At 44.5% G+C, this 26,058-nt stretch overlaps 1 protein-coding gene across 1 annotated transcript in view; it reads left to right on the forward strand.

Moving 5' to 3' along the window:
- Positions 1-4,126, forward strand: part of dnhd1 (dynein heavy chain domain 1) — a 68,603-nt gene extending 64,477 nt beyond the window's left edge. Inside the window, exons 10-13 of the mRNA XM_078546113.1 lie at positions 538-742; positions 1,021-1,112; positions 3,167-3,310; positions 4,053-4,126. Of these exons, the coding sequence (XP_078402239.1) occupies positions 538-742; positions 1,021-1,112; positions 3,167-3,310; positions 4,053-4,126 (515 nt within the window). The remainder of the gene's footprint in view (positions 1-537; positions 743-1,020; positions 1,113-3,166; positions 3,311-4,052) is intronic.
- The last annotated feature ends 21,932 nt before the right edge of the window (positions 4,127-26,058 follow it).

The following is a 26,058-nucleotide window of genomic DNA, read 5'->3' on the forward strand; positions in this document are numbered from 1 at the left end:
ATTTTTAAGGCAGAACTAGATAGATTCTTGATAACCAAGGGGGTGGAAGATTATCGGGGGAGGCAGGAATATGAGGCTAAAATCAGATCAGCCATGATCTTATTGAATGGTGGAGCAGGTTTGAGGGGCTGAATGGCCTACTCCTGCTCCTAATTCATTTTTACGTATGTAAGTACAGCCTATCTAATACCTTCTCCTCATCAATTTTAAACCCTTCTATAGTATCTGAAATTCCTCCTCTTTCATCATAACCTGGGCAGCATCTTCTTCCTCAGTAAAGACATGTACAAAATATTAACTTAATACCTCAGCTCTTCCCTCTGCCCCTCAGCCTAAATCCCCTTTATGGCTCCTAATCAGCCCTACTCCTCCTTTATCACCCTTTTACTGTTTATATACCTGTAGAAAACTATAGCTACCGGTTTCTTTTCACACTCCCCCCAACCCCTTTCTGCTTGTGTCATTTCCATCATACCCTGTGTTTGACCTCTTGACCTGTCACCCCAGGCACTGACCCCATATGATGATTTGTTGCAGGAATATTGAGACAATATGTGACAAAACTGGTGATCGAGACACCATCGACGCTGCAAAACACCTTGAAACGCTCGTACACTCAGGCCCAGATCAAATTGGGAGACAGAGTGAGGGCAGAGCGTCTTGCACAACTCACTGCCCTCCACTCTATCCTACTCCACCGGCAGCACTATGGGAGCTGGGCACATGCATACTCCTACCACTGGTAAGTGACTCATAGATCTCCGACCACTCAGAGTCCCTTTGTTCCAACTTAAACCCCCAATTTTACACGTACCCTCCTCTTCAGCCTCTATTCCCCACCAGACGAAGGGGGAACCACAATTTTCTAGAATGGGCCTAACCAAGATCTAGTATAAGTGATACTAGAAGGCTAGATACTAGAAGGGTATGCAGAACTGTGCTCAGGTACTGACCTGATGGGCTGAATGGCCACTTTCTTTACTGCGAAGGTCTTTAATTCTATTATATTTTCTGCCACAGGACTCAGGCAGACTTATTTGCTGCCCTGCACACTCAGGTGAAGCTACAAACAACCTGGGATGACTCAGAGTCCCTGCTTGAACTTCTAGTAGGTAAGAATGAACAATAAACAACAAAATTAATTTATATAGCGCCTTTAATGAAGAAACCTTGGCAATTGCTGCAGTGCAACATGTAGATACACACTGCTGCCACTCTGTCGATGGTGGAGGGAATGTTTAAGGGGTGGATGATGGGGTGATGACCAAGTGGATTATGAACACTGTGAATAACATCTATTGACAACCAGCTCTCGTTAACACCGCAGCAATAAAGAAAAAGCATCAAAAATCTGGATCCAATCTGAACACCAATTAAAACAAAACATCCCAAGGTGTTTCACAGGAGCAGTTACCAAACTAAATATGACATTGAGCTACAGAAGGAGATACGGATATTAGAATAGACAACCAAAAGCTGGGTCAAAGAGGCAGGTTCTAAGAAGTGTCCTAAAGGAACAGAGAGAAAGAGAGAGGCGGAGAGATTTCCGGAGGGAATTCCAGATCTTAGGGCCCCGGCATTTGAAGGCATGGCCGCCCATGGTGGAGCGATGGAAATCGGCGGACGCTTGGGAGAATAGATTTGCTTTTATATTGCAAAGTTCAACATTGCAGGATATCTCCAAGTGCTTTACAACCAATGAATACCTTTTTTGAAGTGTAGTTAATGTTGTGATGTGGCCTACTCCTGTTCCGAATTCTTGTGTTCTTGTGGTTATAAATGAGACAGCTAAATTGTAATTTACATAGAGTGAGATTCCACAAACAGCAAATGTGGCAAATGGTTAGTTAATGTGGATAGACTAGAGAAGCTGGTATTGTTCTCCTTAGAGCTGAGAAGGTTAATATGTTTAATGGAAATGTTTTTATTTAAACATACATTATTGTGTTCAATCTTGTGAGTGGGTTTGATAAAGTAAATAAGGAAAGCTATTTCCTGTGGCAAGGGTGAGTAACTCACCTCCTGAATACCCAAAGCCTGTCCACCATCTACAAAGCTCAAGTCAGGAGTGTGAGGGAATACTCCCCACTTGCCTGGATGAGTGCAGCTCCAACAACACTCAGGAAGCTTGACACCATCCAGGACAAAGCAGTCCACTTGATTGGCACCACATCCACAAACATTCACCCCCTCCACCACCGACACACAGTAGCAGCAGTGTGTGTACCATCTACAAGATGCACTGCAGGAATTCACCAAGGCTCCTTAAACAGCACCTTCCAAGCCCATGATCATTACCGCCTAAAAGGACAAGGGCAGCAGATAGATGGGAACATCACCACTTGCATATTCCCCTCCAAGTCACCCACCATCCTGACTTGGAAATATATCACCGTTCCTTCACTATCGCTGGGTCAAAATCCTGGAACTCCCTCCCTAACAGCACTGTGGGTGTACCTACACCACATGGACTGCAGCGGTTCAAGAAGGCAGCTCACCACCACCTTCTCAAGGGCAACTAGATATGGGCAATAAATGCTGGCCCAACCAGCAACATCCACATCTCAAGAATAAATAATAATAAAAAAAGAGAAACACAGATTTAAGACAACGGACAAAAAACAGCAGGAAAATGAGGGGAAATTATTTTTTTCACAGCGAGTTGTTGTAACCTGGAATGCACTGCCTTGGGGGGAGCAGATTCAATGGTAACTTTCAACAGGGAATTAGATACATACTTGAAGGGAAAAACATTTAAGTTTATGAGGAGGATGAGCGGAGTAGGAATAATTGGACAGCTCTTTCAAAGAGCTGGCACAGTCACGATGGGCCAAATGGCTTCCTCCTATGCCATGTTATTCCATGAAATAATGAGGGACTTGCGTTTATATAGCACCTTTCATGAGCTCAGGATGTCCCAAGACAGTCAATGACGTATTTGTGAAGTATAGTCACTGATGTAATGTAGGAAATGCAGCAGCCAATTTGTGTATAATAAGATCCCAACACAATAGCGAGCAGATCATTTGTTTAGTGGCACTAATTGAGGGATAAAGATTGGTCCAGGACAACAGGGAGAACTGTCCCTGCTCATCTTTGCGTCGTGTGCTCAAGAACCTGACTTGCATTGACTCACTGAACTATTATTTCTTCCCTTGCTTTCCAGGTCTGGCTATGTATGGCGGCCACATGTTGGATCAAGGGGATGAGGCGGTCCTGAACAGCATCATCAGCCACTGTCTGAGGAGCACTCAGCCCTTCTCCACCAAAGGAATTCGCAGCCTCATTACCTCACTCATCAGCTCCAGAGGTAACATGTCCTCAAACCATTATTCCTATTACCTTTAAATCCTCTTGGGGATGTGGATGACATTCCCACTTCAATGTCCACCTTGGGAAGATAGAGGTGGGACTTTGTAAGATGATTGTTACAACCAGAGGGTATTCAAATTAGTGTGAGAGAGGAGTCACTGGTAGGCCCAGAATGAATCAAGATAGCAAGTTTCCTTCCCAAAAGGCATTAGTGAACTAGTAATGTTTATAGAACAATCCAACAGCTAACACAGGAACAAGAGGAGGCCATCTTGCACTTGAGTCTGAGCCACCATTTAATGAGATCTGTGATCTTACTCCATATTCCTTAATACCTCTGGACAAATCAGATTGGCAGAGGTAACATGGAAGATGAATTTGCAGAGTGCATCAGGGATTGTTTCTTAGAGTAGTACATTTCAGAACCTACCCAGGAACAGGCTATTTTAGATCTAGTCATGTGTAATGAGGTGGGATTAATAAGAGATCTCATTGTTAAGGATTCCCGAGGGGGTAGTGATCACAACATGGTAGAATTTCAAATTCAGTTTGAGGGTGAGCAACTCGGGTCTCAAACCAGTGTCTTCAACTTAAATAAGGGCAATTACAGAGGTATGAAGAAAGAGTTGTCTAAAGTAGGCTGGGAAAATAGACTAAGGGGAAGGTCAGTGGAAGAGCAGTGGCAGAAATTTAAGCAGATATTTCATAAAGCTCAGCAAAAATTTATCCCGATCAAAAAGAAGAACTCGACGAGAAGGATGAAACACCCGTGGTTAACAAAGGTGGTCAAGGAGAGGATCCACTCAAAAACTAAGGCATACTAAGCGGCGAAAACTAGTGGTAGGCCAGGGGATTGGGAAGTTTTAGGAACCAGCAGCAGATGACGAAAAAGCGAATAAAGGAGGAGAAAGTTGATTAGAGTCATAGAGTCACAGAGGTCTACAGCACAGAAAAAGGCCATTCGGCCCATTGAATCTGCGCAGGTCAAACAAGTACCTAACTATTCTAATCCCATTTTCCAGCACTAGGCCCATAGCCTTGTATGCCATGGCATCGCAAGTGCACATCCAAATACTTCTTAAATGTTATGAGAGTTTCTGCCTCTACCACCCTTTCAGGCAGTGAGTTCCAGATTCCCACCACCCTCTGGGTGAAAGAATTCTTCCTCACATCTCCTCTAAACCTCCTGCCCCATGCCTTAAATCTATGCCCCCTGGTTATTGATCCCTCCATCAAGGAGAAAAGTTCCTTCCTGTCTACCTATCCATGCCCCTCATAATTTTATACACCTCAATCATGCCCCCCCTCAATCTCCTCTGATCCAGGGAAAATAATCCCAGTCTATCCAATCTCTCCTCATAACTAAAACTCTCCAGCCCAGGCAACATCCTGGTAAATCTCCTCTGCACTCTCTCCCGTGCAGTCACATCCTCCCTATAATGCAGATTCCAGAACTGCACGCAATACTTTAGTTGTGGCCTAACCAGTGTTTTATACAGTTCCAGCATAACCTCCCTACTCTTATATTCTATGCCTCGGCTAATAAAGGCAAGAATCCCATATGCCTTCTTAACCACCTCATCTACCTATCCCACTACCTTAAGGGACCAGTGGACATGCACACCAAGGTCCCTCTGATCCTTGATACTTCCCAGGGTCCTACCATTCATCGTGTATTCCCGTGCCTTGTTTGTCCTGCCCAAGTGCATCACCTCACACCTTTCCGGATTAAATTGCATTTGCCACTGATCAGCCCATCTGACCAGTCTGTCTATATCCTCCTGTAATCTAAGGCTATCCTCCTCACTATTTACCATCCCACCAATTTTCGTGTCATCCACGAACTTACTGATCAACCCTCCTACATTCAAGGCTAAATCATTTATATATACCACAAACAGCAAGGGACCCAACACCGATCCCTGTGGAACCCCACTGGACACAGGCATCCAGTCACAAAAACACCCCTCGACCATCACCCTCTGCTTCCTGCCATTCAGCCAATTCTGGATCCAATTTGCCAAATTGCCTTGGATCCCATGGGCTCTTACCTTCGTTATCAGTCTCCCATGTGGGACATTATCAAAAGCCTTGCTGAAGTCCAAGTGGACTACATCAAATGCATTGCCCTCATCTACATATCTGGTCACTTCTTCGAAAAATTCAATCAAATTGGTCAGACATGACCTCCCCTTAACAAAACCACGCTGACTGTCCTTGATTAATCCCTGCCTCTCCAAGTGCAGATTAATTCTGTCCCTCAGAATTGCTTCCAATAGTTTCCCCACCACTGAGGTTAGACTGACTGGCCTGTAGTTCCCTGGTTTATCCTTTCCTCCCTTCTTGAATAACGGTACCACGTTGGCTGTCCTCCAGTCCTCTGGCACCTCTCCTGTGGCCAGAGAGGTATTGAAAATTATTGCCAGCGCCCCTGCTATCTCCTCCCGTGCTTCACTCAACAGTCTGGGATACATTTCATCCAGGCCTGGAGATTTATCTACTTTTAAGCCTGCCGGACCACTTGGAACCTTCTCCCTTTCTATGCTAATTTCTTTAATTAGATCACAGTCCTTCTGCCTGATTTCCATACCCACACCATCCTTCTCACTTGTGAACACTGACACAAAGTATTCATTTAGAACCCTACCTACGTCTTCCAGCTCCACATTCAAATTACCACTATGGTCCTTAATGGGCCCTACTCTTTCCCTAGTTATCCTCTTACACTTAATGTACTTGTAAAATAACTTTAGATTTTCCTTTATTGTACCTGCCAATGTTTTTTCATGCCCCCTTTTTGCTCTCCTAATCTCCTTTTTAAGTTCCCCGCTACACATTCTATACTCCACTGCGGCTTCTGCTGTTTTGAGCCCTCAGTATCTGCCATAAACCTCCCTTTTTCTCTTTATCTAATCCTGTATAACCCTCGACATCTCTGGATTTGTTGTTCCCACCTTTTGTCTACTGGAATATGTTGGCCCTGTACTCTCCCTATTTCCTTCTTGAATGAGTCCCACTGCTCTAACATAGATTTACCTACACGTAGCTGCTCCCAGCCCACTCTGGCCAAATTATATCTGATCTTATTAAAATTGGCCTTCCCCCAATTTAGAACTCTGATTTCTGGCCCATCCTTGTCCTTTTCCAGAACAACCTTGAATCTAACAGAGTTATGATCACTATCTGCAAAATGCTCCCCCACTGATACCGCTACCACTTGACTGGCTTCATTCCCTAAAATTAAGTCCAGGACCACCCCCTCTCTTGTAGGACCTTCTACATACTGGCTTAAAAAGCTTTCCTGGATGTATTTTAAGAATTCCGCTCCCTCTAAACCTATCACACTATGACTAACCCAGTTAATGTTGGGGAAGTTGAAATCCCCCACTATTACTACCCTATTATTTTTACATTTCTCTGAAATTTGCCTACATATCTGCTTTTCTATTTCTCTCTGGCTGTTTGGGGGCCTATAGTACACTCCCAGCAATGTGATTGTTCCTTTTTTGGTTTTCAGTTCTACCCACATGGCTTCATTTGAGGAGCCTTCTAAGATAGCATCCCTCCTTACTGCTGTAATTGATTCCTTGATCAATATTGTGATACCCCCTCTTCTTATACCTCCTTCCCTGTGTCGCCTGAAGACCCTATATCCTGGAATATTGAGCTGCCAATCCTGCCCCTCTCTCAACCATGTCTCTGTGACAGCAATGACATCATACTTCCATGTGTTAATTTGTGCCCTCAACTCATCTGCCTTATTCGTCAGACTCCTTGCATTAAAATAAATACCATCCAACCTTGCCAAACTCCCTTGTGCCTTAACTGACCTATAATTTCTATGCCTTCCAGACTCACTTGCTCTCTCTTCTAATTTTGGCTGTGCATCTCCCCCTGCTAAACCTCCTCTCAGGATCCCATCCGCCTGTCAAGTTAGTTTAAACCCTGCCCAACAGCACTAGTAAACCTCCCCGCAAGGATGTTGGTCCCATTCTGGTTCAGGTGCAACACGTCTGCCTTGTACAGGTCCCACTGCCTCCAGAAATGGTCCCAATGTCCCAGAAATCTAAAGCCCTCCCTCCTGCACCATCTCTCCAGCCACGCATTCATCTGGACTAATCTCCTATTTCTATACTCACTAGCGCATGGCACTGGAAGTAATCCAGAGATTACTGCCTTTGAGGTCTTGTTTTTTAATCTGTTTCCTAGCTCCCTAAATTCTGCTTGCAGGACCTCATCCCTCTTTCTACCTATGTCGTTGGTACCAATATGTACCACGATCTCTGTCTGTTTGCCCTCCCTCTTTAGAATGCCCTGCAGCTGTTCAGTGACAGCCTTGACCCTGGCACCAGGGAGGCAACATACCATCCTGGAGTCACGTCTACAGCTGCAGAAATGCCTGTCTATTCCCCTTACTATCGAGTCTCCTACCACTATTGCTCTTCCCCTCTTTTTCCTCCCCCCCTGTGCAGCTGAGCCACTCACAGTGCCATGAGCGAGGCTGCACTCCCCAGAGGAACCGTCACTCTCACCGTTTTCCAACACAGAAAAATGGTTCTCAAGCGAGATGCACCCTGGAGATTTCCTGACTACCCACCTGATACCTTTCTTCTGACTGATGGTCACCCATTCCCTCTCTGCCTGCACTTCCATAAGCTGTGGGGTGACCGCGTCTAATAACGTGCTATCCAGAAACACTCACCCTCATGGATGTACCTCAGTGCCTCCAGCTGCTGCTCAAGCTCCGAAACTCGGAACTTAAGTAGCTGCAGCTGGTGGCACTTGCTACACACGTGGTCAGTCAGAGCGCAAGGAGCATCTAGGACTTCCCACATGTTGCAGGCGGTACATAACACAGGATTGAGCTACCCTGCCATGCCTCTAATTGAAAAAAAACCCTTACTTTAAGTTAAATGCAGCAAAAAAAAGTTAAATTATTTATATACTTTAAATAAAAACTAGAGCCCTTACCTTTCCTTAGCTTAATCTATTTTAAACTGGAGAAAAACACTTATCCACTACTCACCAATCAGCTCTCATCTTTGTGCTGATGTCACTTTTTGAAGCTTCCCCACACTCGCGCTGGTTCCGATCTCTCCGCCGCTCTCTCGCGCTGTCTTGTGATGTCACTCTTGTTATTTTCAACAAGAACTGACTGCAGGACACTCTTCCCAGACTGCTTCACCGTGATGCTGACCGCAGGAAACACTTCCCTGACTGCTTCACTGCAATGCTGACTGCAGGACACTATTCCCAGACTGCTTCACCGCGATGCTGACTGCAGGACACTCTTCCCAGACTGCTTCACCGCGATGCTGACTGCAGGACACTCTTCCCAGACTGCTTCACCACGATGCTGACTGCAGGACACTCTTCCCAGACTGCTTCACCAAGATGCTGACTGCAGGACACTCTTCCCAAGATTATGAAAGTAAATTGGCAAGAAATATGAAACCAAACAGCAATAGCTTCTACGGGTATATAAAAAGAGAGAGAGAATAGCTAAAGTGAGTGTGGGACCCTTGGAGGATGTGACTGGAGAATTGATAACGGGGAACAGGGAATTGGCAGATAATTTAAATCGTTATTTTGCATCGGCCTTCACGGTGGAGGACACTATAAACTTCCCAAAGATATCAGATAAGCAAGGAGCTAATGGGAGGAAAGATCTTGTAACAATCTCTGTCACGAGGGACAAAGTATTTGACAAGCCAATGGGACTAAAGGCAGACAAGTCTCCAGGACCTGATGGCCTGAATCCAAGGGTTTTGAAGGAAGTGGCTGCAGAGATAGTGGAGGCATTGGTCGAAATATTCCAGAACTCATTGGATTCCAGGAGGGTCCCAGCAGATTGGAAAACTGCTAATGTGACACCCCTGTTCGAGAAGGGAGGGAGACAAAAAGCAGGAAACTATAGGACAGTCAGCCTAACATCTGTCATTGGGAAAATGCTGGAGTCCATTACTGAGGAAGAAATAGCAGGACATTTAGAAAAGCTTAACGCAATCAAACAGAGTCAATATGGTTTTGTGAAAGGGAAATCAGGTTTGGCATGTTTGCTAGAGTTCTTTGAGGATATAACAAGCAGAGTTGATAAAGGGGAACCGGTAGATGTGGTGTATTTGGATTTCCAGAAAGCATTCAATAAGGTGCCACATAAAAGGTTATTGCACAAGATAGGAGCTCATGGATTGAGGATTGGCTAATACACAGAAGACAGATAGCTGGGATTGATGGGTCTTTTTCAGGTTGGAAAGACGTAACTAGTGGAGTGCCACAAGGATCAGTCCTAGGGCCTCGATTATTTACTATCTATATTAATGACTTGGAGGATACAAAAATAGGTGAGAGGGCATGTTGTGATGAGGACATAAGGAATCTGCAAGGGGAAATAGATAGGTTGAGTGAGCGGGCAAAAACTTGGCAGATGGAGTTTAATGTAGGAAAGTGTGAGGTTAGGCACTTTGGTGGGAAGAATCAAAAGGCAGACTATTATTTAAATGGAGAGAGACTCCAAAAAGTGCAGCACAGAGGGATCTGGGTGTCCTTGTGCATGAAACACAAAAAGTTAGCATGTAACAAGTAATTAAGAAGGTAAATGGAATTTTGGCCTGTATTGCAAGAGGGTTGGAGTTTAAAAATAGGGAAGTCTTGTTACAACTGTACAGAGTGTTGGTGAGGCCGCACCTGGATAACTGTATACAGTTTTGGTCCCCGTATTTAAGAAAGGATATACTGGCATTGGAGGCAGTTGAAAAGAGATTCACTAGCTGAGTCCTGGGATGAAGGGGTTGATTTATCAAGAGCAGCTAAACAGGTTAGGCCTTTATTCATTAGCGTTTAGAAGAATGAGGGGTGATCTTATTGAAATGTACAAGATTCTGAGGGGCTTGACAGGGTAGATGTTGGAGAAGATGTTTCCACTAGTGGCGGAATCTCGAACTAGGGGACATAGTTGCAGAATAAGGGGACAATCATTTGAAATTGAGATGCGAAGGAATGTTTTTGCTCAGAGGGTAGTGAATGTCTGGAATTCTCTACCTCGGAGAGTTGTGGAGGCTAGATCACTGAAAGTATTTAAAGAGGAGGTAGATAGATTTTTGAAATATCGGGGAGTTGAGGGCTATGAGGAGCTGGCACGAAAGAGGAGTTGAGGCTTGGGGCAGATCAGCCATGATCTTATTGAATGATGGGGTAGGCTTGAGGGGCTGAATGGCCTAATCCTGCTCCTATTTCTTACATTCTTATGTTCTTATGTGAACAAAAATCTATCAATTTCACAAGTAAAATTTACAATTGTCTCAGCATCAGCTGCTGTAGCAGGAGAGTTCCAAGCTTGTGTGTCGAAGTGTTTCCTAGCTTCACTCCGAAAAGGTCGGTCTTGAATTTTCAAACTTTTCCCCTAGTCCTAGTCTCTGCAACCAACAGAAATAGTTTCTCACTCTTTATCCTGCTGTTCCCCTTGCTAATAGCTTAAAAAAAACTTCAATCAAGTCACCCTTTTATCTAATAAACTCTAGGGAATATAACCCTAGTTTGTGTAATCTCTCTTAATAAATTAACCCTTAGAGACCATAGAACCATAGAACCATGGAGCAGAAAGGGATAATTCAGCCCATCGTGTCTGCGCCGGCCAAAAAGAGAAAGAAGAAACTAGCTGCTCATTCTAATCCCTGGTCCGTAGCCTTGCAGGTTACATCACTTCAGATTAGATCCAGATACCTTTCAAATGAAAACAAAAATACCTGGAAAAACTCAGCAGGTCTGGCAGCATCTGCGGAGAGGAACACAGTTCTTCACCAGAACAAAGGAAGAATAGAAAAGAGGTGAAATATAAACTGGTTTAAGGAGGGGTGGGACAGGTAGAGCTGGATAGAGGGCCAGTGATAGGTGGAGATTGCCAAAAGATGTCACAGACAAAAGAACAATGAGGTGTTGACGGTGGTGAGGTTATCTAATAAATGTACTAATGATGACATTAAGGGTGGAAAGCAGGACGAGCATGGTACAGATAGCCCTAGTGGGGGTGGGGTGGGGGGAAAGGATCGAAATAGGCTAAAAGGTAGAGATAAAACAATGGATGGAAATACATTTAAAAATAATGGAAATAGGTGGGAAAAGAAAAATATTTATAAATTATTGGAAAAAAGGTGGATCGGAAAGGGGGTGGGGATGGAGGAGAGAGTTCATGATCTAAAGTTGTTGAACTCAATATTCAGTCCGGAAGGCTGTAAAGTGCCTAGTCGGAAGATGAGGTGCTGTTCCTCCAGTTTGCGTTGAGCTTCACTGGAAAATTGCAGCAGGCCAAGGACGGACATGTGGGCTTGAGAGCAGGGTGGTGTGTTGAAATGGCAAGCGACAGGGAGGTGTGGGTCATGCTTGCGGACAGACCAAAGGTGTCACCCAGTCTGCATTTGGTCTCTCCAATGTAGAGGAAACCACATAGGGAGCAACGAATGCAGTAGACTGAATTGACGGAAGTGCAAGTGAAATGCTGCTTCACTTGAAAGGAGTGTTTGGGCCCTTGGACGGTGAGGAGGGGGGAAGTAAAGGGGCAGGTGTTGCACCTTCTGCAGTTGCATGGGAAGGTGCCATGGGAGGGGGTTGAGATGTAGGGGGTGATGGAGGAGTGGACCAGGGTATACCGGAAGGAACGATCCCTGTGGAATGCAGCCAGGGGGGTTGAAGGGAAGATGTGTTTGGTGGTGGCATCATGCTGGAGATGGCAGAAATGGCGGAGGATAATCCTTTGAATGCGACTCCCACAGCTACCTCGACTACAGCTCCTCACACCCCGCTTCTTGTAAGGACTCCATCCCATTCTCTCAGTTCCTTTGCCTCCGTCGCATCTGTTCTGATGATGCCACTTTAAAAACAGTTCCTCTGACATGTCTTCCTTCTTCCTTAACCGAGGTTTTCCACCCAACTGTGTCCGGCCCATCTCCCGTGCATCCGCCCTCACACTTTCCTCTCCCTCCCAGAACCATGATAGGGTCCCCCTTGTCCTCACTTATCACCCCACCAGCCTCCGCATTCAAAGGATCATCCTCCGCCATTTCCGCCAACTCCAGCATGATGTCACCACCAAACACATCTTCCCTTCATCCCCCTGGCTGCATTCTGCAGGGATCGTTCCCTCCGGGACACCCTGGTCCACTCCTCCATCACCCCCTACACATTAACCCCTCCCACGGCACCTTCCCATGCAACCACAGAAGGTGCAACACCTGCCCCTTTACTTCCACTCTCCTCACCGTCCAAAGGCCCAAACACTCCTTTCAAGTGAAGCAGCATTTCACTTGCACTTCTCTCAATTTAGTCTACTGCATTCGCTGCTCCCAATGCGATTTCCTCTACATTGGAGAGACCAAACGCAGACTGGGTGACCGCTTTGCAGAACACCTTCGGCCTGTCCGCAAGCATGACCCAGACCTCCCTGTCGCTTGCCATTTCAACACTCCACCCTTCTCCCTTGCCCACATGTCCGTCCTTGGCCTGCTGCAATGTTCCAGTGAAGCTCAATGCAAACTGGAGGAACAGCACCTCATCTTCCGACTAGGCACTTTACAGCCTTCCGGACTGAATATTGAATTCAACAACTTTAGATCATGAACTCTCTCCTCCATCCCCACCCCCTTTCCGATCCCCCTTTTTCCAATAATTTATAAATATTTTTCTTTTCCCACCTATTTCCATTATTTTTAATGTATTTCCATCCATTGTTTTATCTCTACCTTTTAGCCTATTTCGATTCCTTCCCCCCACCCCACCCCCACTAGGGCTATCTGTACCTTGCTCGTCCTGCTTTCTACCCTTAATTAGCACATTCCTTAGGTAATATCACCACCTTCAACACCTCTTTGTCCTTTTGTCTATGACATCTTTTGGTTATCTCCACCTATCACTGGCCCTCTATCCAGCTCTACCTGTCCCACCCCTCCTTAAACCAGCTTATATTTCACCTCTTTTCTATTTTTCCTTAGTTCTGTTGAAGAGTCATTCGGACTCGAAACGTTAACTGTGTTCCTCTCCGCAGATGCTGCCAGACCTGCTGAGTTTTTCCAGGTATTTTTGTTTTTGTTCTGGATTTCCAGCATCCGCAGTTTTTTGCTTTTAACTTTTAAATGAGTCGAGTGTTTCAGCCTCAACCACCGATTCAGACAGTGAATTCCAGACGCCCATCACCCTCTGGGGGAAAAAGGTTTGTCCTCATGCCCCCTCTAATCCTTCTACCAATCTATGCCCCCTGGTAATTGACCCCTCAGCTAGGGGGAAACAAGTCTTTCCTGTCTACACTATCTAGGCTCCTAATAATTTTGTACACCTTAATTAAGTCACCCCTTAGCCTCCTTTGTTCTAAGGAAAACAACCCTAGCCTGTCCAATCTCTCCTCATTGCTGCAATTCTCAAGCCCTGGCAACATTCATGTAAATTTCCTCTGTCTCTCTCCAGAACAATTATGTCCTTCCTGTAATGTGGTGACCAGAACTGTACACAAAATTCCAGCTGTGGCCTAACCAGCGTTTTATACAGTTCCATCATTACAACCCTGCTTTTGTGTTCAATATCTCATCTAATAAAGGAAAGCATTCCATATGCTTTCTTGACCACCTTGTCCACCTGTCCTGCTACCCTCAGAGACCTGTGAACATGCACTCCAAGGTCTCTCACTTCCTCAACCCCTCTCAATAAAAACCTTCCCATTTATTGAGCATTCCCTTGCTTTGTTTGCCCTCCCCAAATGCATTACCTCACACTTGTCCAGATTGAATTCCATTTGCCACTTCACCCACTCAACCAAACCACTGACATCATTCTGGAGTCGACAGTATCCTCTTCACTATCAACTACACGGCCAGTTTTTGTGTCATCTACAAATTTCTCAATCATGCCTCCCACACTTAAGTCTAAATCGTTAATATATACAACAAACACCGAGCCCTGTAGAACACCACTGGAAACGGTTTTCCATTCGCAAAAATATCCATCAACCATTACGCTTTGTTTCCTGAGCCAATTTTGGATCTAACTTGCCACCTTTCTCTGTATCCCATGAGATCTCACTTTCCTGTTCAGTCTGCTATGTGGGACCTTGTCAAATGCCTTACTGAAATCCATGTAGACAACATCCATTGCACTCCCCTCATCAATCCTCCTTGTTACTTCCTCAAAAAATTCTATTATGAACATACAAACAAGGAGCCAGAGTAGGCCATTCAGCCCCTCGAGCCTGCTCCACCATTTAATAAGATCATGGCTGATCTGATAGTAACCTGAAATCTGCATCCCACCCATCCCCGATAACCCATCACCCTCTTGCTTACCAAGAATCTATTCACCTCTGCCTTAAAAATATTCAAAGACTCTGCTTCCACCACCTTTTCAGGAAAAGAGTTCCAAAGACTCACGACCCTCTGAGTGAAAAAATTTTGCCTCATCTCTGTTTCAAATGGGCAACCCTTATTTTTAAACAGCAACCCCTAGTTCTAGATTCTCCCACAAGAGGATACATCCTCTCCACATCCAACCTGTCAAGATGTCTCAGGATCTTATATGTTTCAATCAAGTCACCTCTTACTCTTCTAAACTCCAGTGGATGCAAGCCTAGCCTGTCCAACCTTTCCTCATAAGACAACCAACCTTTCCAGGTATTAGTCTGATAAACCCTCTCTGAACCGCTTCTAACACATTTACATCCTTCCTTAAATAAGGTGACCAATACTGTACACAGTACTCCAAATGTGGTCTCTCTGATGCCCTGTACAACTGAAGCATAACCTCCCTGCTTTTGTATTCAATTCCCCTCACAATAAATATTAACATTCTATTAGCTTTCCTAATTACCTGCTGTACCTGCATTCTAGCCTTTTGTGATTCATGCACTGGGACACCCAGATCCCTCTGCATCCCAGAGCTCTGTAATCTCTCACCATTTAGATAATAAGCTTCTCTTTATTCTTCCTGCCAAAATGGACAATTTCACATTTTCCCACATTATACTCCATTTGCCAGTTCCTTGCCCACTCACTTAACCTATCTATATCTTTTTGTAGCCTCCTACTGTCCTCTGCACAACTTACTTTCCTACCTATCTTTGTGTCATCAGCAAATTTGGCAACCATCCCATCCATCCCTTCATCCAATTCATTTATATAAGCTGTAAACAGTTAAGGTCTCAGCACTGATCCCTGTGACACTCATTATATCTTGCCAACCTGAAAAAGACCCATTTATGCCTACTCTTCGTCCTGTTAGCCAGTCAATCTTCGATCCATGCCAATATGTTACCCCCGATAACATAAGCTTTTATTTGCCGCAACAACCTTGATGCAGCACTTTATCAAATGCTTTCTGGAAACCTAAGTACAGTTCATCCACCAGTTCCCCTATATCCACAGCATGTGTTACTGCCTCAAAGAACTCCAATAAGTTGGTTAAACACAGTTTCCCTTTCACAAAACCATGTTGACTCTACCTGATGACCTTGAACTTATCCAAGTGCCCTGCTATAAATTCTTTAATAATAACGTCTAAAATTTTCCCTACGACAGATGTTAATCTAACTGGCCTGTAGTTTCCCGCTTTCTGTCTCCCTCCCTTTTTGAATAATGGAGTTACATTTGCTATCTTCCAATCTAATGGGACCTTCCACGAATCTAAGGAGTTTTGGAAAATTAAAACCAATGCATCAACTATCTCACTAGATACTTCTCTTCAGCCCCGAGGATGAAGTCCATCAGGGTCTGGGCTAATGTCAGCCCACAGCTCCAACAATTTACTCAGTACCACTTCTCTGGTGATTGTAATTTTCCTGAGTTCCTCCCTCCCTTCCATTTCCTGATTTATAGCTGCTTCTGGGATGTTACTTGTATCCTCTGGTTATTGTGCCTAATATTTCACACTCCCCCTCTTTAACTAGAATGTCTGCATCATCCCTCTCCTTAGTGAAGACAGAGACAAAGTACTCATTGAGAACCCTGCCCACATCTTCAGCATCAAAGCACAAGTTGCCATATACACCTCTGATCGGCCCTTCCTTTTCCTTAGTTATTCTCTTGCTCTTGATGTACTGGTAAAACATCTTTGGGTTTTCTTTGATTTTACCTGCCAATGTTGTTTTGTATCCTCTCTTTGATTTCCTAATTTCCATTTTTACTTCACCCCTGTATTTTCTATACTCCACTAGGCTTTCTACAGTATTAAGTCTTTTGTGACTGTCATAAGCTTTCTTCTTCTGCCTTACCTTGGCCTGTGTGCTTCTGAATAACCAGGGGGCTCTAGATTTGGCAGTGCCACCCTTTCTCTTTGTGGGGACATGTTTACACTGTGCCCGTAGAATCTCCCCTTTGAATGCCTCCCACTGATTTGACACAGTTTTTCCTGCTAATATCTGTATCCAGTCCATTCTCACCAGCTCACCTCTCAGCTTTGTAAAATTTGTCTTCTCCAAATTTAGAACTTTTACTCCTGATCTATCTTTGTCTTTGTCCATAGTGATGCTAAATCTAATTATAATATGGTCACTATCTCCAAAATTGTCATCCACTTGCCCAGCTTCATTTCCTAAGACTAAATCTAGAATTACGTCCCCTCTCATTGGGCTTGTTATGTGCTGGCTAAAAAAGTTCTCTTGAATGCAGTTCAAGAATATTGCGCCCACTGTGCCCTTCACACTGTTCATATCCCAGTTGATATTAGGGTAGTTGAAGTCCCCAGCTATTACTGCCCTATTGCTTTTGCACTCAGAAATCTGCCTACATATTTGCTCTTCTAACTCCCTTCCACTATTTGGGGGTCTATAGTTCACTCCTAGCAATGTGGTTGCCCCTTTTTTATTTCTGAGCTCAACCCATATGCCTCATTTGATGCTTCATTTAGTATATCATCCCTCCTCACAGCTGTAATTGATTCTTCAACCAATAATGCTACACCCCCACCTTTTTTATCCCCCTCCCTATCCTGCCTGAAAACTCTATATCCAGGGATGTTGAGCTGCCATTTTTGCCCCTCCTTAAGCCAAGTTTCTGTTATAGCGATGATATCATGTTGCCATATGTCTATCTGTGCCCTCAGCTCATCAGCTTTATTCACTATGCTCCCCGCATTTACATATATACCTTTTAATGCTGCCAAATTCCTGTGCTGTACACTTTTTAACCTATCTTGCTTAATTCTCCATCTCCCGTTCCCTGCTCTGAGTTTGCCCTCAAGTCCCCATCTCCCTGCCAATACAGTTTAAAACCCCCACCAACAGCAGTACCAAACCTCCCTGTGAGGATATTCATCCCAGTCCTGTTCATGTGTAGACCATCCAGCTTGTACAGGTCCCACCTTCCCCAGAACCAGTCCCAATGCCTCAGAAATCTGATGCCCTCCCTCCTACACCAGCTTTCCAGCCACGTGTTTATTCACTCAGTTTTCCTATTTCTATACTCACTTGCACATGGGACTGGGAGCAATCCTGAGATTACTGCTTTAGAGGTCCTGCTTTTCAATTTCCTTCCTCACTCGCTAAAGTCTGTTTTCTGGACTCCTCCCCTTTCTTACCCAAGTCATTGGTACCAACATGGACCATGATCTCTGGCTGATCAGCAACCCCCCAGAAGAATGTCCTGCAGCCGCTTTGTGACATCCTTGACCCTAGCACCAAGGAGGCAACACACCATCCTGGATAGTCATCTACAGCCACAGAAATACCTGCCTTTGATACCAGGTATCATTCTGGTAAATCTACATCGCGCTCCCTCCAAGACTAATATATCTTACGAGAATACGAATTGGGGCAGTAACAGGCCATTCAATAAGATTGTGGTTTATCTGATTGTAACCTCAAATCCACATTCCCACCGACCCCTGCTAACCTTTCACCCTCTTGTTAATCAAGAATCTATCTCGCTCTGCCTTGAAAATATCCAAAGACTCTGCTTCCACCGCCTTTTGAGGAAGAGAGTTCCAAAGACTCACCACCCTCTGAGAGAAAAAAATTTCTCCTCACCTCTGTCCTAAATGGGCAACCCCTTATTTTTAAACAGTAACCCTTAGTTCTAGATTCTCTCACAAGAGGAAACATCCTCTCCACATCCACCCTGTCAAGGTTCTTACGTTTCAATCCAGTTGCCTCTTACTCTTTTAAACTCCAACAGATACAAGCCTAGCCTGTCTAACCTTTCCTCAAAAGACAACCCACCCATTCAAGGTATTGGTCTAATAAACCTCCTCTGAACTGTTTCCAACACATTTATATCCTTCTGTAAATAAGGAGACCAATACTGTACACAGTACTCTAAATGTGGTCTCACCAGTGCCCTGTATAACTGAAGCATAACCTCCCTACTTTCATATTCAATTCCCCCTGCAATAAATCACAACATTCTATTAGTTTTCCTAATTACCTGCTGTACCTGCATACTAACCTTTTCTGATTCATGCACTAGGACACCCAGATCCCTCTGCATCTTAGAACACTACAATCTCTCACCATTTAGATAATACGCTTATTTTTTATTCTTCCTGCCAAAATGGACAACTTCACATTTTCCATGTTCATCTTTCTTATGGTGTGCTGTCTAGAACTGCTCATAGTGACTCCAGGTGTGGTCTACTCGCTTGTATTCTAATCCGATATAACTCCATAAAAGCCAGCATTCCATCACTGGCCTTCTATCCAGCTTCACCTGTCCCACCCCCTTTAACAGTATATATTTCACCACATTGCTACTTCTCTTTAGTTCTGAAGAAGAGTCATACGGACTCGAAACGTTAACTCCGTCTTTCTCTCCACAGATGCTGTCAGACCTGCTGAGTTTTGCCAGCAATTTTTATTTTTGTTTCAGGTTTATAACAGCCTTTTTGATTTTTTTCCTGTACCTGTTCATGACATTTTAGTGATATTTGTTCTTGACACCGAAATCTCTTTGGACCTCCACTGTTTTCACCATTTAGAAATGATCCTTTTTTACCCTTTTTAGGTTCTAAGTGGATGACCTCACATTTGCCCCAGTTTTGTCCAATCACGTAACCTATTAGTATCTATCTGCAATGTGGTTTCCACCTACACTGCTTCCAATGGCACCCACCTTTGTGTCATTGGCAAATCTGAATATGAGACTTTCTGTTCCATCCTCTAAATTAAGGCCCCAACACAGATCCCTGTGGGACACCACTAGTCACATTCTGCCAATTCAAGTACCTGCCAATTATCCCTACTCTCCGTCTCCTGTCACTCAGCCAGTTTCCTAGCTGGATCAATAACTTGCCTTCAATTCCAAATTTTTCAACTTCAGCTAGCAATCTGATAGGTGGAATTTTATCAAATGCCCTCTGGAAGTCGAAATAAATAACATCCAATGACATCCCCTGTCCAATACTTCAGTCACCTCCTCAAAAATATTCAATCACATTTGCCAGGTATGATCTACCCTTTACAAATCCACACTGGCTCTGTCTGATCTGCTGACATTTTTCAAGGTGTTCAGTCACTCCATTCTTAATTATAGAATCTAGGGCAGAATTTTTCATATGGCGGGCAGGCTCAGCGATAGCGGGAGTGGGCAGGGGCGGGCGCAGAGCCCATTGCCGCCCGCGATTGGCTCCGCACCGCCATTTTAACCGGGAGGGCCAATTGAGGCCTGCCCAGCGTAAGATGCGACCGGTAGCACTGAGTGCGGGCAGGTGGAGGAGGGAGAGTCAGGGTCGCCCCCACATGCTGACTGAAAAATTCTGCCCTTAGTCATTTCCTGGGGGTCTGTTAGCTCAGTTGGCTAAAGTGTGGCATAGAATAATGCCAAAAGTGTGGGTTCAATTTGCGTAGCTGCTGAGGTGATTCTTGGGGCCTCCCTCTCACATTGCCCATGGTGCTATCATAGCATGACCTACAATTAGCAACACCTAGATAATGAGGATGCTCATTATCTAAGAGAGAGAGAGTAATTTGCCAACAACAGGTGTTAAGCTATAACTCCCTGTTTTCCTCTCTCACCTTTTTTAAATTGTGGAGCAACATGCACAATTTTCCAATCTAAAGGAATGGTTCCTGAATTGAGAGAACTTTGGAAGATTATAGTTAAGGCATCTGCATTGTTCTTATCTCGCTCTCTCTTCAGATACCATGGACCCCCATATTAATCTTGCTCTCGAGGCATGGATCATCTTTGTTGGTGGTACATTCATCCAGTTTGCGAGGCTCTTTAGAGAGATCGTCCCTTGTCTACCTCGATCTCTTTTATCCTCGATCTTCCCCATTAGCATCAGACATTCTAAATCATGATTATTTTTTTACTCATTCATGGGATGTGGGCTTCGCTGGCTGGGCCAGCATTTATTACCCATCCCTAATTGCCCTTGAGAAGGTGGTGGTGAGCTGCCTTCTTGAACCACTGCAGTCCATGTGGTGTAGGTACACCCACAGTGCTGTTAGGGAGGGAGTTCCAGGATTTTGACCCAGCGACAGTGAAGGAACGGCGATATATTTCCAAGTCAGGATGGTGAGTGACTTGGAGGGGAACTTCCAGGTGGTGGTGTTCCCATCTATCCGCTGCCCTTATCCTTCTAGATGGTAGAAGTCGTGGGTTTGGAAGGTGCTGTCTAAGGAGTCTTGGTGAATTCCTGCAGTGCATCTGGTAGATGGTACACACTGCTGCTACTGTGCGTCAGTGATGGAGGGAGTGAATGTTTATGGATGTGGTGCTAATCAAGTGGGCTGCTTTGTCCTGGACAGTGTCCAGCTTCCTGAGTGTTGTGGGAGCTGCACTCATCCAGGCAAGTGGGAGTATTCCATCACACTCCTGACTTGTGCCATGTAGAAGATGGACAGGCTTTGGGGAGTCAGGAGGTGAGTTACTTGCAACAGGATTCCTAGCCCCTGACCTGCTCTTGGAGCCACAGTATTTATATGGCTAGTCCAGTTCAGTTTCTGGTCAATGGTAACCCCCAGGATGTTGATTGTCAGGGATTCAGTGACGGTAATGCCATTGAACGTCATGGAGAGATGGTTAAATTGTCTCTTGTTGGAGATGGTCATTGCCTGGCAGTTGTGTGCTATGAATATTACTTGCCACTTATCAGCCCAAGCCTGGATATTGTCCGGTCTTGCTGCATTTGGACATGGACTGCTTCAGTATCTGAGGAGTCGCGAATAGTGCTGAACATTGTGCAATCATAAGTGAACATCCCCACTTCTGACCTTATGATGGAAGGAAGGTCATTGATGAAGCAGCTGAAGATGGTTGGGCTGAGGACACTACCCTGAGGAATTCCTGCAGTGATGTCCTGGAACTGAGATGACTGACCTTCAACAACCACAACAATCTTCCTTTGTGCTAGGTATGACTCCAACCAGTGGAGAGTTTTTCCCCTGATTCCCATTGACTCCAGTTTTGCTAGGGCTCCTTGATGCCACACTCAGTCAAATGCTGCCTTGATGTCAAGGGCAGTCACTCTCACCTCACCTCGGGAGTTCAGCGCTTTTGTCCATGTTTGAACCAAGGCTGTAATGAGCTCAGGAGCTGAGTGACCCTGGCAGAACCCAAACTGGGTGTCAGTAGCAGGTGATTGCTAAGTGTCATGAAGCTATTAATGTTTGTAATATTATTGCAAAATATGTTTCTTTTCAAATGGAAGTTTAGTCTCTGGGTGTGTCTTAACTGGATTAAAGACAGCTAGTCTGGGTGCTTTGATGTGTACTAGTTTTGATATGTAAGAGAGATATAGTGTATTTGCATTTTTTGAATAGAGCACTCAAGAAGTGGGGTGAAAACTGACACCTATCTAACAGCTACCAAGCGATATGTTTCTATTACTAGTAAAATTGGTGCTACGAAAGGGGTTTTATTGTTAGAAGAGGTTGTTGATACAATGAGAATTTACATTCAATGCGCAGTGGTAGGTATAACTTCAGTAGTTTTCAGGTGTGCAGAGCAGAGGCAATGTGAGATCAAAAGGCAGCTGGAAGCCTCCCACTGGCTCCAAAGTGAAAATAATCTCATTTTGAATCTGTAAGGTGAAAATGCTTTGCCTGGTGTTTGGTTCAGTCTATGGGTTGTTGTTGTCTTAATGGAGATTAGTTTGGGAATTTGTTAAAAGTTATGATAGTAATTTGAAGCCGTGTGTATATATATTTTAATCTGTGTAAATTAATAAAATGTTTCATTTAGTTTAAAGCTTAGAGAACTGGTGGTCTGATTCCTGAATTTAGAGTCACATCTCAAACATAACACTTTAAATAACTGTCATAACCTATAATTTTAAGTTTCCCTCTGGGATTGTTAAATAACTCAGTTGTGCCAACCACTTGATAGCACTGTTTATGAGCCCTTCCATTACTTTACTGATGATGGAGAGTAGACTGATGGGGCGGTAATTGGCCATGTTGGACTTGTCCTGCTTTTTGTGAACAGGACATAACTGGACAATTTTCCACATAGCCGGGTAGATGCCAGTGTTGTAACTGTACTGGAACAGCTTGGCTTGGGACACAGCAAGTTCTGGAGCATAAGTCTTCAGTACTATTGCCAGAATATTGTCAGGCCCCATAGCCTTTGCCTTCAGCTGTTTTTTGATATCATGTGGAGTGAATCGAATTGGCTGAAGACTGGCATCTGTGATGCTGGGGATCTCCAGAGGAGGCAGAGATGGATCATCCACTCGGCACTTCTGGCTGAAGTTTGTAGCAAATGCTTCAGCCTTATCTTTTACACTGATGTGATGGGCTCCTCCATCATTGAGGATTTGATATTTGTGGAGCTTCCTTCTCCAGTGAGTTGTTTAATTGTCCACCACCATTCACGACTGGATGTGGCAGGACTGCAGAGCCTACATCTGATCGGTTTGTTGTGGGATCGCTTAGCCCTGTCTATCAGTTGCTGCTTATATCGTTTTGGCACACAAGTAGTCCTGTGTTGTAGAGATGCTTGGTTGACACCTCATTTTTAGGTGTGCCTGGTTCTACTCCTGGCATGCCCTCCTGCACTCTTCATTGAACCAGGGTTGATCCCCTGATTTTTTGTTAATGGTAGAGTGGGGGATATGCCAGGCCATGAGGTTACAGATTGTGGTTGAATACAATACTACTGCTGCTGATGGCCCACAGCTCCTCATGGATGCGCAGTCTTGAGTTGCTAGATCTGTTTGAAATCTATCCCATTTAGCACGGCGGTAAGTGCCACACAACACGATGGAGGGTATCCTCACTGTGAAGGCTGGACTTCATCTCCACAAGGACTTTGTGGTTGTCATTCCTGCTGATACTGTTATGGACAGATGCACCTGTGACAGGTAGATTGGTGAGGATGAGGTCAAGCAGGATTTTCCCTCTTGTTGGTTCCCTCACCACCTGCCACAGACCCAGTCTAGCTGCGTTCTTTAGTACTTGGTCAGCTCAGTCAGTAGTGGTGCTACCGAGCCACTCTTGGTGATGGACATTGAAGTCTCCCACCCAGAGTACATTCTGCACACTTCCCACCCTCAGTGCTTCCTCCAGGTGATGTTCAACATGGAGGAGCACTGATTCATCAGCTGAGGGAGGGCGGTACGTGGTAATCAGCAGGAGATTTCCTTGCCCATGTTTGACCTGATGCCATGAGACTTCATGGGATCCGGAGTCTATGTTGAGTAACATCAGGCAACTCCCTCTTGACTGTATATCATCTCTGCTGGGTCTATCCTGCCGGTGGGACAGAACATAACCAGGGATGGTGATGGTGGTGTCTGGGACATTATCTGTAAGATATGATTCTGTGAAGATGACTATGTCAGGCTGTGAGACCGCTCTCCTGACTTTGGCAGATGTTAGTAAGGAGATCTGGAGGGAGAAACAGAGCCCTGAAGTGTCGACAGGGCTGAGTTTTAGGTCAATGCTGGTGGTCCATCCGGTTTCATTCCTGACCAAGTGCAGACAGCAGATTTCCTTCCCTAAAGGGGCATTAGTGAATCAGATGGGTTTTTTACAACAATCAGACAATGGTTTCATGGTCATCATTAGACTTTTTAATTGCAGATTTTTCTTGAATTCCTGCCGTGATAATACCACTACACCATCACCTCCTCCTCTGAAAGCTTCATCTCCCAATCCCCATGTTACTCAAGTGTCAGTAAGAGAGCATTTGGGGGACAGTGATCATTGTATCATAAGGCTTAGGGAGGCCATGGAAAAGAACAAAGGACAACCCAGAGTTAGAATAATTAACTGGGGGGGAGCCAACTTCAATGGGTAAAGAACAAATCTGGGTTGAATAAATTGGAATCAAAGGTTGACGGGAAAAATGATCGCTGAACAATGGGAGAGGTCAACAAAGTTGTTGACCTCAACAAAGAGACAGTTCAGGCAGAGTCAAGGTATATTCCTCGAAGGGGAAACAATCCAGAGCTCCCTGTATGACAAAGGAGATAGAAATTAAGAAGAAAAAGTGTCCTTATGACAGGTGTCAGGTTGAAACTACAATCGAGAACCAGGCTGAATATAGAAGGTTCAGAGAGGTGAAGAAGCAAGCAAGGGAAACAAAGAGAGAGTATGAAAAGAGACTGGCAGCTAACATAAAAGGGAATCCCAAAGTCTTCTGTAGGGATAGAAATAGTAAAAGGGTGGTAATAGGAGGAATAAGGCTAAATAGGCACCAAAAGGGGGATTTACACATGGAGGCAGAGGGCTTGGCTGAGGTGTTAAATGAATACTTTGCATCTATCTTTACAAAGGAAGAAGATGCATCTACGGATACTGAGGGAAGTGAGGGTGGAAATTGCCATAATTTTGGCCATAATTGGCCATAAGTTTTCAGTCTTTCTTAGACTCAGGGCTGGTCCCAGAGGACTGGAGAATTGCAAATATTACATCCTTGTTCAAAAAAGGGTTTAAAGAGAAGCCCTGCAACTACAGGCCAGTCTGTTTAACTTCGGCGGTGGGGAAACTTCCAGAAACAATAATTTGGGACAAAATTAATAGTCACATGGGTAAATGTGGATTAATTAGAAAAGTCAGCATGGATTTCCTAAAGGAAAATGGTGTTTAACTAACTTGCTGGAGTGATTTTGAGGAGGTAACAGAGAGGGTTGATGAGGGCAATGCTCTTGATATGATGTACATGGACTTCCAAAAGGTGTTTGATAAAGAGCCACACAATGGACTTGTGAACAAAGTTATTGTAGTAACAACATATATAGTAGACAGTAGCAACATGGATATAGGATTGGCTGAGTGACAGGAAACAGAGAGTAGTGGTTAATGGATGTTTTTCAGGCTGGAGGAAGGTTTGTAATGGAGTTCCCCGGGGGTCGGTATTGGGACCCTTGCTTTTCCTGATATATATTAATGATCTAGACCTTGGTGTACAGGGCACAGTTTCAAAATTTGCAGATGATACGAAATTTGGAAACATTGTGAACTGTGTGAAGGATAGTGTAGAACTTCAAAAGGACATAGACAAGTTGGTGGAGTGGGTGGATAGGTGGAAGATGAAGTTCAATGTGGAGAAATGTGAAGTGATTCATTTTGGTAGATGAACATGGAGACAAAATAAAATAAAGGGTACAATTCTGAAGGGGGTGCAGGGGCAGAGGGAGATGGGGGTATATGTGCATAAACCATTAAAGGTGGCAGGACAGGTTAAGAGAGTAGTTAATAAAGCATATAGTATCCAGGGCTTTATTAATAAGGACATAGAGTACAAGAGCAGGGAGGTTATGTTGAACATGTGTAAGACTCTAGTTCGGCCACGGCTGTGGTATAGTGTCCAGTTCTGGCTGCTGCACTTTAGG

Source organism: Cetorhinus maximus, chromosome 7 (genome assembly GCF_964194155.1).
Source record: "Cetorhinus maximus chromosome 7, sCetMax3.hap1.1, whole genome shotgun sequence".
Lineage (NCBI taxonomy): Eukaryota > Metazoa > Chordata > Chondrichthyes > Lamniformes > Cetorhinidae > Cetorhinus > Cetorhinus maximus.